Source organism: Pseudopipra pipra, chromosome 3 (genome assembly GCF_036250125.1).
Source record: "Pseudopipra pipra isolate bDixPip1 chromosome 3, bDixPip1.hap1, whole genome shotgun sequence".
Taxonomy (NCBI): Eukaryota; Metazoa; Chordata; class Aves; order Passeriformes; family Pipridae; genus Pseudopipra; species Pseudopipra pipra.
The window spans coordinates 92,440,802-92,459,508 of NC_087551.1; the positions used below are offsets into that span (position 1 = coordinate 92,440,802).

Here is an 18,707-nt window from a genome sequence, read left to right on the forward strand (position 1 = left end):
ATGTAGCACCATTCATCACAACTCTCTGGGCCCAGCCACTCAGCCAGTTTTTGACTCAGCAACAATGTCCCCATCCAAGCCATGAGCAGCCAGTTTCTCCAGGAAGATGCTGTGGGAAACAGTGTCAAAGGCTTTACTAAAGTCTGGGTAGACAACATCTACAGTCTTTCCCTCTTTCACAAAGTGTATATCATAGAAGATCAGGTTAGTCAATCTCTAGTGCCCTGGCTCCTCCTTCCAGCCCCTCTTCTAGATGGGCATCACATTTGCCAGCTTCCAGCCACCTGGGACCCTCCCAGTTAGCCAGGACCACCAGTAGATGATGAAAAGTGGCTCAGTGAGTACTTCCCCAGCTCCTTCAGTACCCTTGGGTGAATTCCGTCTGGCCCCATAGACTCATATGTGTCTAAGTGCTGTGGCATTTCCCCTTTGATTATGGGAGCTTCAAGGGGCCTCTGGTGGTCTAGTGGTTAGAGTGCCTGACTCTCACCACTGCGACCCAGGTTCGATTCCCGGCCCCCTGGGCAGGTGGAGCTCGTCAGCCTCGGTAGGCAATCCACCTAAGAGAAGGTCACTCTAAACAAACCTACATCCTGGGGACCTCACTGCCACTGTCCAAGCTTTGCTCGGCCCCGGCAGATGAACCTCAGGACTAAAGGGTGGGCTCAGTTCAGCGCATGCTGTGTCTCACCTAAAAAATCCACTGCGCAGGCTGGAAGGGTTAATGACCTTTCCCAAAATCTTCGCTCGCGAAGACTGGCCATTATTATTATTATTATTATTATTATTATTATGGGAGCTTCATTCTGCTCCCTCTTCCTGTCTTCCAGCTTAGGGCACTAATACCCAGAGAGCAACTGGTCTTGCTATTAAAGACTGAGGCAAAGAAGGCATTGAGTACCTCAGGATTTTCCTCATCCTTTGTCCCTATGTTTCCTCACACATTCAACAAAGGACGGAGATTCCCCTTAGCCCTTCTTTTGTGTCCAGCTTCCTGACAGACTAGCTGTTCTAGGTCAAAAATTGCATTGATAATTAAAGCAAAATTGGTATAAACTGCTTTTTCCATTCCTTAGCTAATCTTTTAAAAAACCTTCCATAGGTAAAAAAAAGATGAAAATATTTCAAAAAATAAAGACAAGAAAATATTAAATATGTACATCTATTTTAATTAAACTTCATTATTCATTTAATTCATGCACCTGAAAGCAATAAGGGATTAATTAAGTACCACAAAGCGTATCAATTATTGATCTTTGAAAAATTGCATGTTCTGATTTCTTTCCTGACAAAGTATATTTAAAGGAAACATTAAGACAAAATATTAACGTTTCGATTTGTCAGTAAAATAAGCATACATGGATTCGATTCATGTCAATTTTTTGGCCAAGAACTTTGTGTTTTTGAGAATTACATTACAATGTTTTAAAATTAATTTAAATTCTGTAACTGAGAAAAAATAATGTCAGGCTCTTGGTGTTTAGTCAAATAATGTATCAGTAATGGCTTGTATCAATTAATGGATTACTACAAATAATTACTCTGATGCACAAAATCATCCTACTTTTCACTAATTTTAAAAAAATGTTTAACATGTAATTGAAAACAGATATAAGAGTGTGTCAATATATCTAACAAATAGCTAATATAATAATGTGTAATAAATAAAATGGCCACCTTACTAGTAGCCTAAAATTTTTCAGGAACTTCTTATTTATCAGCTGCTTTGTTGCATTTCTTTGCATTTTATAAGAACATTTCATGTTGACACCACAAATTCAATTGTTTTTATATTATTTCCTTGCTGTGCATTATTTGATTTAGGAAATTACATGAGCAAATAGATGCTTTGTGGCTGTTGAGCTAGACAGCCAGGAGGCTTCTGCATTGAAGTAAAATGAATTATTCCCCAGGCTCCACTGACATTAGCTCCAAATCCACTGACTGTTGGGAGGCCTGGCAACCCCCTGGCTCACAGCATACTACACACAGACACCAAAATGCAGGTGTCAGTTTGGAGTTGAATCTCACCCCCGAGAGCTGTAAACTAATTTTAAAACTAGGCATAAATTTAGTTATATTCCTTGATGTACTGAGTGCTCAATTATATCTTTCTTTTTTTTTTTCCTTCCTTTTCTGTTGCTTAAACTCAGAAGTTCACATTTCTGGAATCTTTAAATAACCTATATAGATCCTAAGTACTGGCCAAGGTAACAACTCCTGTCATGCACATGTGACAGCATTTATAAGCATTCTATGCACTGGATGTATCTTTTGGCTCTGTTCATTGCTGAAAGATGCTTCTTGCTTAACAACAGCCAGCAGACAGCTGCTTTGCACTCCAGCAAATGCACATCCTATACATACAGGTGATTTACTGTGTCACATAATGAAATTCTGACACCTCAAAAACTAGTGTGAAGGTCTATGCCCTACCTGCAGTTACCTATAGCCACATCCAGGACCAGATTTGGCATTTCATTGAGCTCTCTGTTCAAAGCTCACAGAAGGCCTTTCTTTGTGTACTGTGCTATTCAAAAATAGACATATGCACATCTCTCCACAACCAGACGTATTCCATTAGCCATGAAGAGTCACCAGTACCTATTCTTCCTTTTGAAGAATAAACCTTAGCCATTTTGAATGTCATTTTTTAAAATACTCTTTATCAGCATGGTTTCTACTTCCCAGGGATTCCACTTCCAAGGAATCGAAATCAATTTTCTAAAAAAGCTTTTCTTCAAACATTTCATGAGTTCTTTCATCCTATGTTTCAAATATTATGATGAGACTAGGTCTTGCAATCATAAAGTGAATTTAATTCATGAAAGTCACTCGTTCAACATTTCTACAGTAATTGTATTAACTGCTTCCACAAAGTACGTGGTGTTGGGGAAGTCTTACAATGAATCTTTCATGTTACTGTAGATAAAGAGGAACCAGCACTAAATGACCAACCAATTTTCTACAGCAGATGCTGAACAGCGTCTCAGCCCAGAACTGCTGCAAAGGCTGGAAAACTGGACTCCCAAGAGAAGAGCAGGCTCAGCTCTGATCCACAGTAGCCCCTCTATACCCTCTCCATGCAGGTGAAAGCTCACATATATACAGACTCACACTGATTTGGAGACATACTGTTGAGTTTTTGTAACAAATCAAATGTTCTGGTCCAAGTGCAGCTGTATTCTCTGTCCCTCTGCTTTCTGCACATCTCCCTGCCCACCCTCCCTCTGAAGCTTCATGTGAGCCCATCCCACTGCTTTCCCTTTACCCATCGCTGCTCCTTCCCCTGTGGTCAATTATCCTGCTCTGTGTCGTTCTCCCTGATGGGATGCTGAGGAGCCCTGATATCCTCAAATCTGAAACACAGGTACCAATGACAAAACAACTCTTGGTTGTGGATTGTGCCAACTATGCAATTGCAAATCCAATTAAGTAACAGAGTATGAATTTGTACAAGTCTAATTCAATGAAAAGAATCTCAGGCCTCTACTCTCCCTCTCCTAGCATCAAAAGTTATCAATTAATTTCCTCTATAAACCAAAACCAACACAAAATGGAAGTAAGAAACACACATCACATTTCTAACCACAGTGGCCTTTCCATCTTCACCTAACCATCCCCTAGGAACCCAGCACTCTCTATCACTGCCTTCACATTCACCCTAGCTCCAGGAATATCACAATATAAACCTTATCAAATTCCTTTTGTTTTTCAGTTTTGTTTAAAAAAACCCCACATAAACAAAACAAAACAAAGTAACAGCAAAAAAACTCAGCAACTTGAAACTTGCATTATATTTTGTTACATCCTTTTCTCAAACCCAGTGCTTCTCCTTCCAGAACACGAGGAGGGATTTCAGATTTTCCTTCTTATCTTCATTGACCTCAGCTTTACTCTATTAAATAGGCTAGCTTTGCTCTTGGAGCTTTTCTTTACTCTTTATATTTGAATGTACATTTCCTTGTGCAGCATGACCAAGGGAAGACAGGAGAACAGACTTCCTATGTGAAAAAATGACATAGCAAAGAGGAAGCAAACTCTATCCACTGCCCATTAAAGACAAGGCAAGAAAGAGACATTTAGGATGGCAATAAGGAAAACCTTTTCAGTACAGGCACCTGATCTCAAGTTGCTTGCCTAAGGCATGTGGGAAGGTGTGAAATTTCCATCTTCTATACGTAACACTTCAAAAAAAGTTGATGCTGGTGTAGGAGGACAAATTATCCAGATTCTCTAGTATTCCATTGTTTTCTCCACTCATTACCGAATAGTGTTTGAACTTGTTTAAAATACTTCTACTGAAATAGCAAAGTCCTCCTACTCACTTTCCATCATCATGCACTCATTATTTAAATAATATTTGAACTACCATTCAATCCCGATCCGCCAAAATATGTAGAATACTTTTTCACAAAAATGTATAATTAGTAATTTTCCATTTTCCCCTGAAATTGTATTTTCAGTGCCTAAAAAGTAAGTTTCACTAACAACATGTCCGGTACTACACCAGTGTACAGTACAGTAACTAGAACCAGTGGGTTCACTATGGATATTTCTTCCACTACCTTGTTCGTGTCTTTCTTACACTTTTTTCAACATAAAAGTGAAGACTTTGTACACTAAAAAGATTCACTAAAAAAAAAATTTTTGTTTGAATCAAGCATAACTAAATAACTAAAAATCAAATTATTTCAGACACTCTCATTTAATGGAATTAACAGCCTCTACTGAAAGCTAGAGTCCTTCAACTGGAGCACAGAGAGGGGCTGCCTGTGCACTCCTGGTCCTCTGCAGCAAGCAGTAAAATGAAGCCATCTAAATAACCTTGGGCAACTCAGCTGCAGTGTTGGATGTAAAAATTCTTTCATATTGAAATAGGATAGGAATAAACTCACAACTAGCTACGATGCTTCAGTAGAAAGCAGCTTCTTAAAGAGTGATAAGATATCCTGCCAAGAGGTTAACATCCAATCATTTTTAACTTCCAGATGTGCACATAAGCTTTCCTTGTCTACTTCTAATAAAAATGTTTTGTTCAAAATATTGCAGTACAGTCCACAAAGGACAGCTCATTATGTCTTCTTATAATTTTTTCCAAAACTAAAACTGAACAGAACAAACCCCATCATTTTTTTTTCTTCTATAAGCCTTTCCCTTCTTCTCACCTCCCCCCACCCACAGGTCCATACTCCAATCTTAGCAGGAGAAGAAAGCTCTCAAGGCAACAGTCATGGCTAAAACCCAAGTTTCACATCAAAGGCATAAACAGCAGCGACAGGGCAAAGCACAGATGGCAGCAAGGTCAGCCACTGGGGACAAAGGCTACAGATCAGAAGGTGATAGGACACATGAAAAGCCAAAGTCTGATGGAATAGGGGCAGGGAAAAAGAATTTAGATTGGCCTTTTGGAAGAAAACCAGACATACTTTTAACCCTAGTTCAAATAGATAACTTTCTAAAGAAAATATTCCCCAGTTAGAAAGTACCTGTAATGGGGATGTCTGCCTAGCTCAGCTCTGTATATCTAAATAGTACATATTTTTGAAATTTGACTTAACAGCTAATCTTCACTGACACCAGTGCTAAAGTTGGTACCCATGAGTTGGTGGAAAGGGGAAAACAAAATTATCTACTTGGTTAAGAACATTTGCAGGGGTTTACATACTTCATGAATAATGTTTTCATGATTTCATACTTAGTCTTACCTTTTTTGTCATCACTGGTGATGGAAGTAAATTTTTAAACTTGAACAGGAAATTCAGCCTTCTCACTAAACTGAAAATGTGCCTTTGCTAGATGGAAAAGCTCATATTTGCTGATGGCTGTATTCATAGCAGAAACTGTCTAAATCAAATTTAAACTGAAGAAGGGCTTAGTCATGCCCAAAAAATGTAACACAGCTGTATTTTTCAATAAAAGTTTTAAAAAGAAGATGCCAAAATGCATCCAACAAGAACAGCAGAGAACAGGCAGATCAACTGCTGCATGGTTCATACCAAGCCGGCATCTGACGGCTTTCAAAGCTGAAGCGATGAGATGTTTTCCTCCCAAAGTCAGAAACAGATAAAAGCAACCTTCTCCCCAAAAGAAAACAAGTAAATACAAGTCGAAGAGGGAGAATGAGATCTAATTAATTTCTTGTGTGTTCATTACTCACAAGCACCGCCACCGCCAGGCGGGAGCGGGCACAGCAGCCAGGGCACAGCGGGGACAGTGGCTGGGGCAAGGGCGAGGTGGGTGTGACAGAAAGCCCCTAATGCAGAGCTGCCTGTATGAAACCATATGAATTTGCGAACCCCGTCTAGGCATTCGACACAGTCTCCCTCTTACGGTGTATCAGGAACATTTTAACCAGCATGTGTTTCATGGTGCACTTTCAACTTTCCTGGTCTTGGAAACCCCTGGCTGCATCCCTTTCCCTGGCACTTTACAGTGCAAATATTTTACTGCTGTGGAGGCCTGTGGCAAAACTCCAGACATTGTGAAGTCAGGTGGAGAGAGAGATATAATCCTCTTCTGCACCCTGGGGAAGATAAATCTACGGTCAGGCATGGTTGAAGTGCCTCATTACACTTGGCTGCAGAAGACCTCTGCACAAGGAAAGCAGGTGACCTGTGCTTCTGCGCTCATGAAGCAATAGGCTCATGATAGCACCTCTTGTCACTTGGGGCTGGGAGAGGGAAGCACATAATTCAGTTCATCCTTACATTTGGAGCAGCCACACTACTCTCAAGCACAGCCAGAGAAGCTTTGGCACCACATTTTAAAAAGTGCTGCCTGGGTTTTGTGTGCGGCAGCTTAGTGAAAGTCTTGAGCAAGGTCTACCCAACCAGCCCACCCTTATTCCCTGACCTTGTTGCTATTCCCACATGTGCCTGGTGATTTGCTCCAAAATCTAATGCAGCTCAGCTGGATTTCCTGGAAGTTCAGTGCACCAGGCAGGTGGTAAAACACTGGAACAGGTTGCTCAGAGAGGTGTGGATGCCCCATTCCTGGAAATATTCAAGGTCAGGTTGGATGGGGCTCCAAGAAACCTATTCTAGTTGAAGATGTCCCTACTCACTGCAAGGGGGTGGACAAGATGACCTTTAAAGATCCCTTCCAAACCTAACCACTCTATGATTCTATCAAAATTTCCTCTGTGGGAATTTTCTAGATATCAATATATTTTACAGCTCAGGTTTAAAATCAGGTATTTTCTCTACTTCTTGGAACAGCAAGAGAACATCTGGCATGTTTTGTCTTCTAGTGTGTAGTATATATAACATTTGGCCATGTCATATTTAAAGCAAAGCCCACTTTTGTTTTTCCTCTCCAGCAGCTCAGTGCCTTCCAAAGGCAATGCACAAGGCAAGAAAGGTGGAGTTCCGTCAAACTCACCACAACAATGGAAGATCAATGTCCATCATGTCGTGTTTGCATTGCCATTAGACACAAAAGGCTTCTATATGATTTCAATTGCGTATGAAAATTGTCCTTGCTCCATTTCTTTCATCTACTAATGTACCACTGGATAGTGACTTCCCTGCCACTGGAACCCGATAGAGAGATTTTCATGTAAGTGCTTTCTGTGTAATCATTTATGGCCTGATGCTATAAAAATATTGAAGAAAATGTATTGCTTTGATCATACTGGGAGACTTAAAAGGTACTGCTCCCATAAGCCGTGCTACCCACAGCCCAAGTTACCAATCCTTTGATTTTTAAGAAAGGTCATCACCCCTACAGAAGGCAGCAGCTGTATCTGAATGCTTGCAGGAATTCAGTACAGTCTCAGCTCCTGCTGAGCTCCTGCAGAGTTCATGAGGGCATCTTTTACAAGGGGAGATGTTGCTGGTAATCTGTGTGGTTGTTTGAATATTTATCCTTTTTTATTCTCCAATAGTATGCTATGTCCTACAGCATAGTTCCAGGTGCCTTGCTTGAGTCTTCTTGCCTGTTGCACGTGTTTTTGCTTATATTGTCTGCAGTGCTTATATTGTCTACCATATAATGGGTGTAGATTATTTTTCTCTAACTTTGAGGTATTTTAATGTGGTGTCTTGAAAAGATCAGCTAATGACTTGTCTTTTTTAAAGGTTTTTCATATTTAGCATTTTTTACTTACAAGCTCTGCAAAATCCAAGAATTTAAAGTTTGAAGTGAGTCAGCTCTGACCAAGTCCTGTGAGAAAACTACTTAAAAGGAAGAGAGGAAAAAAGTTACACTGTGCAAACAGAAGCATTTGTTGGGAGCAGGAACTTAATTCCAAATTCAGAAAATAAGTTTCCCAACCACTACACTATAGAGGTAAACACAGTGTCTGCACCACACACCTTTATGTTTCATCTTTCATCCTGACTCAGAAATAATCTGTTGCTCAGATAAAAGCAGAACCAAACTAGCAGATGAACTGGAGAAGGCAATCACATGGCAGATGGGTGCTTACACTCCACTGAAGCTCACACGATGACTACAGGGTTAGCTAAACCAACGAGGCTGTGTGCATAGGCTTCTTTGCAAACATACATAAACCTGCACAAGATGCAAGGCAGTGAAGAGTCAGACTCCTGATTTCTAAAACTAACTTAGCTTGTCAGAATAGAAAACAAAACAAACATAAAAACACCAACACCCTTAACTGACATGATTCAGAGTCATGAAAATGTTTTGGAGAAGGGATAAAGCAGTTCCTCATAAGAAACTTGAAGTATTAAGTCTTACAGTGCTATGGGAACAGGTCACTCAAACACTGTATGTGATGTGAGCAAGGTCTTTACTGTTTAAAACAAGCTTCAGAAGAAACGTGGCTTTGTTGATGATAGGAACTGAATCACTCTTTAGTTGTCTTCTTTTACACTGTTTTTCTGACTTGAGTACTCCACTGGCTTTGCTTTTAAAATTGAACAAAGTAAGATGATGACTAAAGAAATAAGAAAGAAGTTCTATTATGTTTATGTTGTATGATTTCAGTTTTCTGATATGTTTAAAACTAACATGCTCTGATGAATAAAAAAAGGGTTTGATACTTAGATTTTTGAAGATTTTTTTAACTAGTATATGTGCATCAAGTTTTTTTCCTGAGAAGTCTGCATCGGCTGGAAATGAAGAAGGTAGACCTGCTCGGATTCCCATCCATTTAAGGTTTCTCACACCTTGTATACAAACAATGTGAGACAGAGGCAGAAAAACAGCAACCTATGTATTGTGGAAGCATGGTATATATGCTTATTCACTTTCTGCAGGCATGGGAGCATTTCACTTTGATACATGTTCTCGTTCACTGAAGATGTCTGTTTTCTCACTGTAGTTAGGAACACTTAGAATCTCTGCATTTTTAAACAAAACATCCAAAACATTTGGGTTTTTTAGCTTGATGAAGTTCTTCAGATTTTTCCAATACTGTAAGCTTTTTTTTTTACACAATCGCTTTTAATTGATAATTCTTACTTTAACCTTCCTTGAAAATCTTCAGTATAAGTGACATTTGTACCCCGGTGAACTACATGAAAAAAATCTAACTGAGGAAATTCCCAGGGCAAAGGTATAAAATTAGATAAAATAATATGGTAAGAATTGAAGTGAAATATCTAAGAGACTTGATATTAATTATGAAGTATTTAATATCCTTAAGATATTGATAGGGCCAAAAATGGATCAGAGAAGATGACATGATGATGAAGTGATATGAGATGCTGAAATCTGTCAACACTCACCATTCAGTCAAACAAAAATCCATTAGGAATTTCAGTCAGACCTTGAATAAAAATATTTATGATACAGAAAGATTTTGAAGAGTTGGCTCTATGCTTGAGAGCATAGATAGGAAACAACAGAAAACTGGAAATGAAAACTCCAGAATCCAAGTTAAAATTCCTCCTGTTATAGTCAGCATGGGGCACTGTGTTTGCAGTCCTGATTTTTCTGCCCCTGTAGTTAGATATGCAGTACTTTACTCACAGTCTGCATGTAGACAGCCATATCAGCTGTGATTTTAATCTCTTATATTTTGATGAACATCTTTACATAGTCTTATTTTAAGATCACCATTTTAAAATCCAAAGACTTGGTTTAAGTTAACTTACAATATTTTTCTTTAGATATATACATAATAAACAAAGTAAAATAAACTCTTTTCATTTTTTTTGAGGTGTGATTAGCATAACTGAGGCAAGTCTAAAAAATATTGTATTTAAAAAAGCATCTAATTGTAATTAAAGTTCTGAGGCCTCTACATTTCAGTATAATAATCATAATTAAAACCAAGGGAGATTATCATTTTTCCTTTGCAAAACTGTGACTCAGAGTGAAAGAACATTTCATTTGTCCAATTAATTACTGACCATTCACACTGTCATGAAATCTTAAAGCTGGCAAAAAGGGTTTGAAATTGAGTTTGGTTGGATGAGTTAACAATTCAAATGAGCCTTTTAAAAACAGTCAGAGCAACCAAGCCCAAGGCAAACCTGGACCTGGCAGCAGCATTGCCCTTCGTAATATCAGAGCACCAGGCTCAGAGACAGGATGGGCAATAGCAAGAGATGGCTAGAAGGCTATGGCTAGCAAGTTCAAGACAAATATTATCACAGATAGCATATGCAAAGAGAATGTTTATTAAAATGCAATAAAAATAAATAAATGAAGAAAGTATCTGCTGGTGGGCAGAGTGATGACATGGAAGAGAGGGAGAAGGAAGACAGGCACCATCCAGCACACATTCAGTTTTTGCAGGAAGAATAATAGAAGTCTTTGGTTTTTCTACCATCGTGCTTCTCTCCTTCCCTCCCTAGATATAGACGTACTCATCTTCTCTTGAAACCTGATCAGAAATAAAAAGGAAGCAAACCTTCCTATATTCCTAGCACAGAACAAGATTCTGTATTAAGGTCCTACTGCCACCTGCTTATCTGAACATGCAAAGCAAGTCCTCCATAAGAAGGCAGGCTTATCTTTCAGATAAGACAGTTACTGAGGAATAAGAGAAACTTCAGAGCAAGAGCAGATGAGATACTGAGAGTTCCAAAGTCAGCAGGATACTCCCAGCAAGTCCATAATCCCTAAGATTGATGAATGCTGCTCTAGGTTACAGGCGATAACATACACTATTTGCTACAGCACAAAGATTTTGATTTCGAAAAAGAAACAAAACCAGAAATGCAAATGTTTCTTCACAAAACAACTTGTACATGGGCTACTTTTGACAGTTGGAACATATTCAGCCAGTTGACTCCCTCTGTGTATGGTGCCCTAAGTTAAGTGATTTGGCCTTATCTTCCTCCTCCTCCCTCTATAGCTGAAGAAATTTAAAGGGAGGCATTATTTTCCAAAAGGCATACAACATAAAAATACGGTCATTTCCTCTTTCAGGATGAAAGCGCTAGAAGTCAGATACCCCTGCAAGAGATCCAGGACACTAGCAATGTGTGAATAAACCCTTTCAAGAGTGGTTCCTCTAACAGGAAGCCTCATGCTTCCTGCAATGCTGGTTAGAACCATAAGAAACAGCTACCAAGTAGAGCTGGACAAAAAAAAACCCAAATTGAAGGAAGTGTTTTCATTTGGAAAATAAAACTGGTCTAAATGTTTCACAAGATGATGTTGAAGACCACAGGCCTCAAAATAAGTTTCTTTAAGCAACTGAATAGAAAACTTTTCTTAGACCATATTATGGACAAATGCTGCAGCTCAACCTTTCTCAAACAGTGATTAACAGAGAAAAACAGATTTGCATGGTCAATTTGCTCACTTTTGCAGTTAACTAACAAATCACATTATTTTAAAAAATCTGAGTGGCTATTAAAACGTGAATATGGTCTTTGATTATAGTCTTTTATATAATATATGAATTTCCATTTTTTGCCACTAGCTGGGTTTTGAATGGTATTCATGGAAAAGGATAAAAAAAGGCTGGAAGAAGAGGAATCAAACAAAGCATTCCTCTGGCATTTGCTGTAGGAGAAACACTTTTTCCTTCTTGGTACTTCAGGTTTCAAAAAAGTAGGATGCTTTTTGACCTTAATTATTCAGATACCTTAATCTTATTGTATCTTCCTAGTAGAGCCATAGTTTCATGTGTGCAGGTAGATGAAAAGATTAGGGTAAGTCTTCAGAGAGTTTTATTTGCTAGAGAAGTTCACAAAAGTGACTCAGATTTCTAAAAGCTACCCTGCAGGCTCAGCCATTTCCCTTAGTAAGCAATAGGCTTAGTCTCGTCTGACACTGGTCACCTAAAATATGAGCATGTCTTAGCCTGTCGCACAAGTTCCCCCTCCAGTCAAAAAATGAAAATTGTCATCTCCAGGTAGCAGTTCAACCTCTCCCTCCTAAAAGAGGGACCCTGGAAATGCTGCTCCTTCCATTAGCTAGAGAGAGAGTCCAGACCATATAATAAATACTTAAGCAGGAGGGAACGGACACCACCCTCAAAGTCCCCAAACCAGAGTGCTTCAAAAGCTCTAGTCTGCTACACTGATGCCTACCCAGGAGCTGAGCTCCTCCAGAAGCCATGTTCCAGCTGCAGTGACAGCCAAGGAAATGCCTGGTAGGGTCTCTGATCTTTGGTATGTGTCTTGCTGCTCATAAGATCTGTGCCAGTCTTAATTAGCATTAATGACAGACAACACAAATTACTTAGGTAAGAATTATTTGTTATTTACTGGGCCATCTTACTTACTGTTATGATGTGATTTACTGTTGGGAAGTGGTTGCCCTTGGGTGAAGCTTCAGTAGGACCAGCATCAAGGACAGCAGGTTCTGAAATGAAGGTAGCCTTTAAAAAAACACACCAGAAACACATACTTTTATTCTGAATGCAGAAGAGCAATTCCCTCCCTCTCAGGTTAGTATACAAATACTCTGCCCTATTGTTATATGTGGTTGCACAATGAAAGCAATCAAAATTGTAATTCTTGCTGTTCCCCATTTTTGATGAATTGTATATTTGAACTGTTGAAATGATCAGTTCAAGAATAAGAAGTTGTAACACGTAGTTTCAAGAGAAAAATGCTCATTATTTGTACACAGATTATCCCTGTGGTCAAAACATTAGGATTCCTACAGCACATCTGATTGCATTAATTCCTTTTCATCAACCACACACACAAAAACCAGAGATTCGTTTTCTGTATTCTTTAAACAGATGAATGATTCTGCCATCTTGTGGGAGATGGAGAAATCCTAACTATTTGTATGATAACAACAGCAGAGCACAACAATATGGAAAAGAAATTTCCTGTATTTTTCACTTGTTTCAATACAGATTAAGTGAACAGATACTAGCAGTTATTATATTCCAAATAGCCCCAAAAATAAGAAATTAATTACAGCCTTGTGGGGGAACCTGACAAAAGGGGTTCATTTTTAAGATACTGAGTTTATTAGAAACTCTGCTCAGAAGGTAAAGGTACAGCAACTAAAAATCCTGATTTTTTTTTCCCTGATGATCTGATAATGTGAAATATGTAAAGAATTATTTAAACTCTCACATCTGTTAAAATACCTTTCATAAAAGAAAAATTGTAAAATTATACAGAATTTTACCTATAATTAACCTTTTCAAAACTGTTAAACTAACACGGTATATGGATTATGGAACACAATCCTCTGCTAATAATTCTAAAGCATAGTTTGACAAAATTAGTAGATTAATTTATGATTAAATAGTCTTGGGCTGACAGAAGTTGTATCCATATTCCTGACAATTTACAGACATACAGTACTGTTTGCTCTATCCCATCTTAATTCGACATGAGTGTGCTACAGTAAAGAGTATTCATTTAAGCAAGTATAAATGACAGTTTAAGAGAAGGAGCTGAAAAGAAGCCATGGACCAGTTTCACCTCAAAGTAATTTTGTAGAGGTTCCCCTCCTACTCCACTATTTTCAGTAGGTAGAAATCAAACAGTACGTCTAAAATACATATCACAAAACTGTATACGTGCTCTTGGGAAACTGAAGATCAAGACAGTGGCTTCTGCTGAGAAAGATGAGGCTTGAGGTGGAGCAGCCCGAGAGACACATCTATCCCTTGGGCACTTGGCACTGCAAGCCTCCATCAGGGGAGTTGTTTTGAGCTGTTCTCTCCTCATCAAAAATTACCTTGGGGAAACAAGCTCACCTAGTTTATATTTCTTTGTTACAACTGCAATGAACTCATCTAGTAACTCTAAACCATGACATAGGAAAGCTTCTTGGACGAGGTACAACTGCATTTGTTCTTACATAACAGCTTATTAAGACCATTTTTTTCCTATGTGAATCAGTCATTTAAGTGAATAATATTTTGTTAAGCACTTTGAACATAAAGATCTGACAACCAGAATATAATAAGAAGGAATATGACAATTTAATGTTATTATAATTTCTTCATAATAAGTATCGAAAAAGCTAAGGCAAGCCTAAATCTAGATCTCAAATTCCTCAACTCTGAGTGATTTGATTTAAAAGACAACAACAAGAGAATACACTCCACATTGACAAAGAACACATCTACCTCAGCCACTCTGTCTCCTGCTTGTACTCCAGCCAAGTCTGATGGGCTGTCTTTCGGCAGCCGTGCAATCAAGATCCCCTGGTAAGACAAAAGACAGGTTTTAGACCTGACAGAATTTCTTCTATTGTTCTTAGATGTAAAAAGCAAATGGGAAGTAACTAATTTTCAAGACTTGTTGTTCTGTTACCCTCTATAAAATTAAAAACTAAATGCCTTAGTACACTAGCAAGACCAAAAAAGTCTCCATGGCTGACACATACAATAATGAACAAAGTCAGTAATTGTTTACACTGTGCCATGGAGGACAGATTGGGAAACAAAGATTTATTTAAATGATAATTCAGTGAGAAGTTGTGAGGAATACTTCTCTCAAGTCTAATTAGCTCCTGGGAATTAGCAAATGGGATGGGAGAGCATGTGGATTGCCAAGGGAGTGACCTCAAATTGAAGCAGAAAATGGAAATTAGACAACAGTGTTTCAGCCATCAGGTTGCCTCTGGAAAATCATTGGTTTACCTTGGGTTTTCTCTCCAAAATCATCCCTCCAGAAGCTTCCCCATCAAAAGCTAGTGTCAGCTCCTACTTTAGGAAATAAGTTACGCATGTTTACCCTTGCTAGCTTTATCACAAAGACAGTAATGTTACATTAAGGACAACCTCAGAAAGAAAACAACAAAACACAATAGCTCAAAGAACTACTCATCAGTCTATTTCTAATAATCAGTAGATAAATTTTGAATAAGAAATGCACCTCATCACTGTCTTTACACGAGGGTGAGCCCTTTCCACCAGCAATGCTAATACCAAGGCTCCCCATTTGGCTGCACACAGTAATGGTTACCTGTAAAGAATTACAATGGGTGAGTAGTCTGATTAATCAAAAACATTGCCAACATTAGCATTGAAAATCTACTTCTCACTCTGAACACCAGCAGACATGACCCTAGAGAGCTCAGCCCAGAGAAGAATGGTGCTAAGCTTCAACACTGGCACATGCAAGACTAGTCTTTACTCTTCAATAATACCAAGAATTCATGATTTCTCCAGGTGTTAGAGTCATGCCAAAATCATAGAAGGCTGTTTATAAGGCTACTGACCAACCAGTTGCTTCATAAAACCCACAGATTCATTAAGCATTCACGATGGCAACAATGCCAGTCAGTACACAGGAGAAGTGAAGAGTAAATATTATTTGATAAATTTATGAAAAATCTTTGCTTTTAACAAATTTATGCAAATTTAACAAATGTGTGCAGTTACTCTTGCACATAGAAGATACTCATCTGAAATTCCTAATTCCTAAAATATATGAAAAGACCATATCAGCCAAATGAAAACCACTCTGCCACATGTGGCTTAGACTTAGCATTACCTGAATGCTCAACATTTCACAAGCCTGTGACTGCCAGCAGTGCTTTGGTGACAGGTCTCAGCACTGGTGCCACTTTTGGGCAAGCTACCTTTCCTGGTGCTGCATCCTGTCCCACAGGCAGTCAGCAGAGGTGTGCCTTGTACCCTCCCAAGAGACAATCCATAAAGTATGTTTCCTCCTCATGTCCTCCAAAGCATGCCAAGATGGGATATATCCATTGAGTTCAGACCATAGCTTTTTCATAACTTTCAGCCAAAATCTTGCAGTTCTCACTGATAAATTTTCACTTGAACATTCCCACTCCTTTTCACAGGATGGAGGCTTTCTCATGTCATGAGGGTAAGACCATGCCACTGCTCCAAAACCGTGGACTAAATAAAGACTTAGCTGAGTGCCCACCTGCACAAACTCTTGACTTGAGCTCACAATACCAAAGCTGGATATATAAAATGAGATGCATGGCTACAAGGAAAGTGAGTTTTGTCAGGTTTTTTTCAAAGGAAAATTCTTTTTATACATAAACCAGGGGGAGCAAGGATGACCTTCAGCTTACCCTCTGTAAGTCTCATGAAATCTACCATGTAATGTCCCCCTTCTATGCGTATTTTATAAACTGCCACACATAAGAAGAGGACTTACCCCCCCCGCCCCCAACACATGGACTTCCCCACAGAAACACAGAGCCCCTCCACCAGCAAGCCAAGCCCATGCAGCAGTTCAATACCTTCAGCGGGGTCTGTGGCACATCCATCACCCTCAATTCCTCTGGGATCCGGCTGCTCTCACTGGGGAAGCTGCCTGCTGAGGAGACAGCTGGCTGCACCTTAGTGTTAGTCCCTGGAGGATTCTTCCCTTTCATTGCCAACTTGTGCTTTTCTTGAAGAGTTGTTCTGGTATTTCTTTGATCTCTCATGCCACCATTGCTATCAAAAAGACTGCCGGAAAACTTGGAAATAGGTTCCTGGGGGTTAAAGATGAAAAAGGTAAACACAGCAACAGCAAGGACAATACCTACCTGATACACAGACCCGTCCCATGGTAACCTGGATTTGTTCCTCACTATCCCATTGCTGTATGGTAGCATTTGTTTCACTGAAGACAAAACTGTAACTTTACAGCAAATGTACAAGTATTTCTTTTACCATTATTTCTCTGGGCATGTTTTGCCCTTGAAATCAGGGTTGAACTTGTGGGAACAGGGAGAGCACTGTGATTCATACAGCCTTTCACTAGATCCCCAAGCACATGCACAAGCACATGTAACACACATATACCCAACTAAATCCTGCAATGCCCTATGAAAAGGACAGAGCATGAGAACAAGACTGTTTTGGCCAGCCTCTGGCATTTCTGTAGCACTGAATCTACTGTCCCAGGGCCAGGAATCACACACGTGAGGCAAAGACCTTTCCATACAGAAAATAAAACATTTCTCATAGTACCTCAAGGTGCACATTCCATTTTTGGGACCATAGGTGTGAGAGGGAAGGCGAGCCTATATCTTGCATCTATGACTCTAGACTTTGCTTCAGTAATTGGATTGACTTTATTCAGTTGCAAATGGCAGTTAGTGGAGACCTGCAAACTAAAGTGAGTTAGAAATTCCTCTGGAAATGGAACCTCAAAGGTGAGGTATCCCAAAGGCTGCTTTGAAGCCTGGCTCTAGGCTGCACCTCTGAGATGCAGTGAGGAACTGAAAACGTCACCCTGTGCTTAGCTAAACCACAAGGGCTTAAAAAGAGAAATAACTAAAACACATCCAATTAAAACACATCCACCAAACAATTAAAGCTTCAGATAAGTTTAACAGTAGAACACAATGACATTTCCCAGCCATCAGTTATGTTTGGCAAAGGGTTAAATGAAATTCAGACATAATGCCCAAATTCTGTTCATATTTTATGAATGCTTTGTTTATGTTTAGCTGACTTTTGCTCCCTACTTTGATGGGTTAAGGTCGAATCAGACCTTCCTATTGCCCAAATCCTTCTAACTTCAGTTGGCAGTAAAATGATGTAGCAAACAGATCAACATCTCCGAAAATAAGCCCCATAAACTACCCTAAGCTTGGAAGTTTAATACCAGAAATAAAAAGCAGTGGCATTACCTTGAACATCTTTGCAAAAACCCCAGTAGACACTTGATTTTTCAATCTATATCGGTGCTTTCCCACAATCTCTTTTTGGTTGGGTAGAAAAAAGCATTGCCAACCCCAAGGAGAGCATACAAGGCATGACTGCTTCCTATTTTCACTTAAAAGGGAATTTGTTTAGCTTTAACTTACATAAAACATTCATTATCTTTCTTCTCTTGAGAGAGATTCCTCTTTACACTGACAGGCTGACTAACCCAGACCCATCAGCAGTGCTACAATGCCATGGGTGCCAGGGAAAAAGGCCAGGAGCAACAGCCAGGACTGGGGGTTGGAGCAGAGGGCACACCAGCAGCACTCACAGGTGCTAGGAAGGAAGCAGACGTCCTGAAAGAAGAGCGGGAGCCCAAATTCCTCTCTCATTTCCCAGAAAATTTCAGAAGAAAAGACTGGTGAGCAATGCCCTGACAGGAGAAGGCTGCAAGAGTGCAGTGACAACCTCCTTTTCCCAGGCTATAACCAAGAAGACAGCCAGGCTGCCACATAGGTGACAGACATCTGGCAGGTACAGGCTAGAGAAACCACAACACGCAGGGTTTCCCAAATATCACCATCCTGGAAGAGCACCACCCAAAACTAAACATGCAGTGGAGTAGTACTGCAACCTCACTTTTCTACCATCCAGTCCAAGGGAGACACTGAGACTCGAGTGCTGCTAATCTCCTACTTACCTGAAAGAGATGGAGGGAGGTTGGTAACTGGGGATATAA

The 18,707-nt window shown here is 39.5% G+C and overlaps 1 protein-coding gene across 1 annotated transcript in view; it reads right to left on the minus strand.

The window, feature by feature from the left end:
• Positions 1-18,707, minus strand: part of LOC135412011 (protein scribble homolog) — a 30,443-nt gene that overhangs the window by 2,298 nt on the left and 9,438 nt on the right. Inside the window, exons 3-6 of the mRNA XM_064650340.1 lie at positions 16,570-16,806; positions 15,225-15,314; positions 14,474-14,551; positions 12,656-12,751 (exon numbers count right to left, since the gene is read on the minus strand). Coding sequence (XP_064506410.1) covers positions 12,656-12,751; positions 14,474-14,551; positions 15,225-15,314; positions 16,570-16,758 — 453 coding nt within the window. The 5' untranslated portion in view covers positions 16,759-16,806. The remainder of the gene's footprint in view (positions 1-12,655; positions 12,752-14,473; positions 14,552-15,224; positions 15,315-16,569; positions 16,807-18,707) is intronic.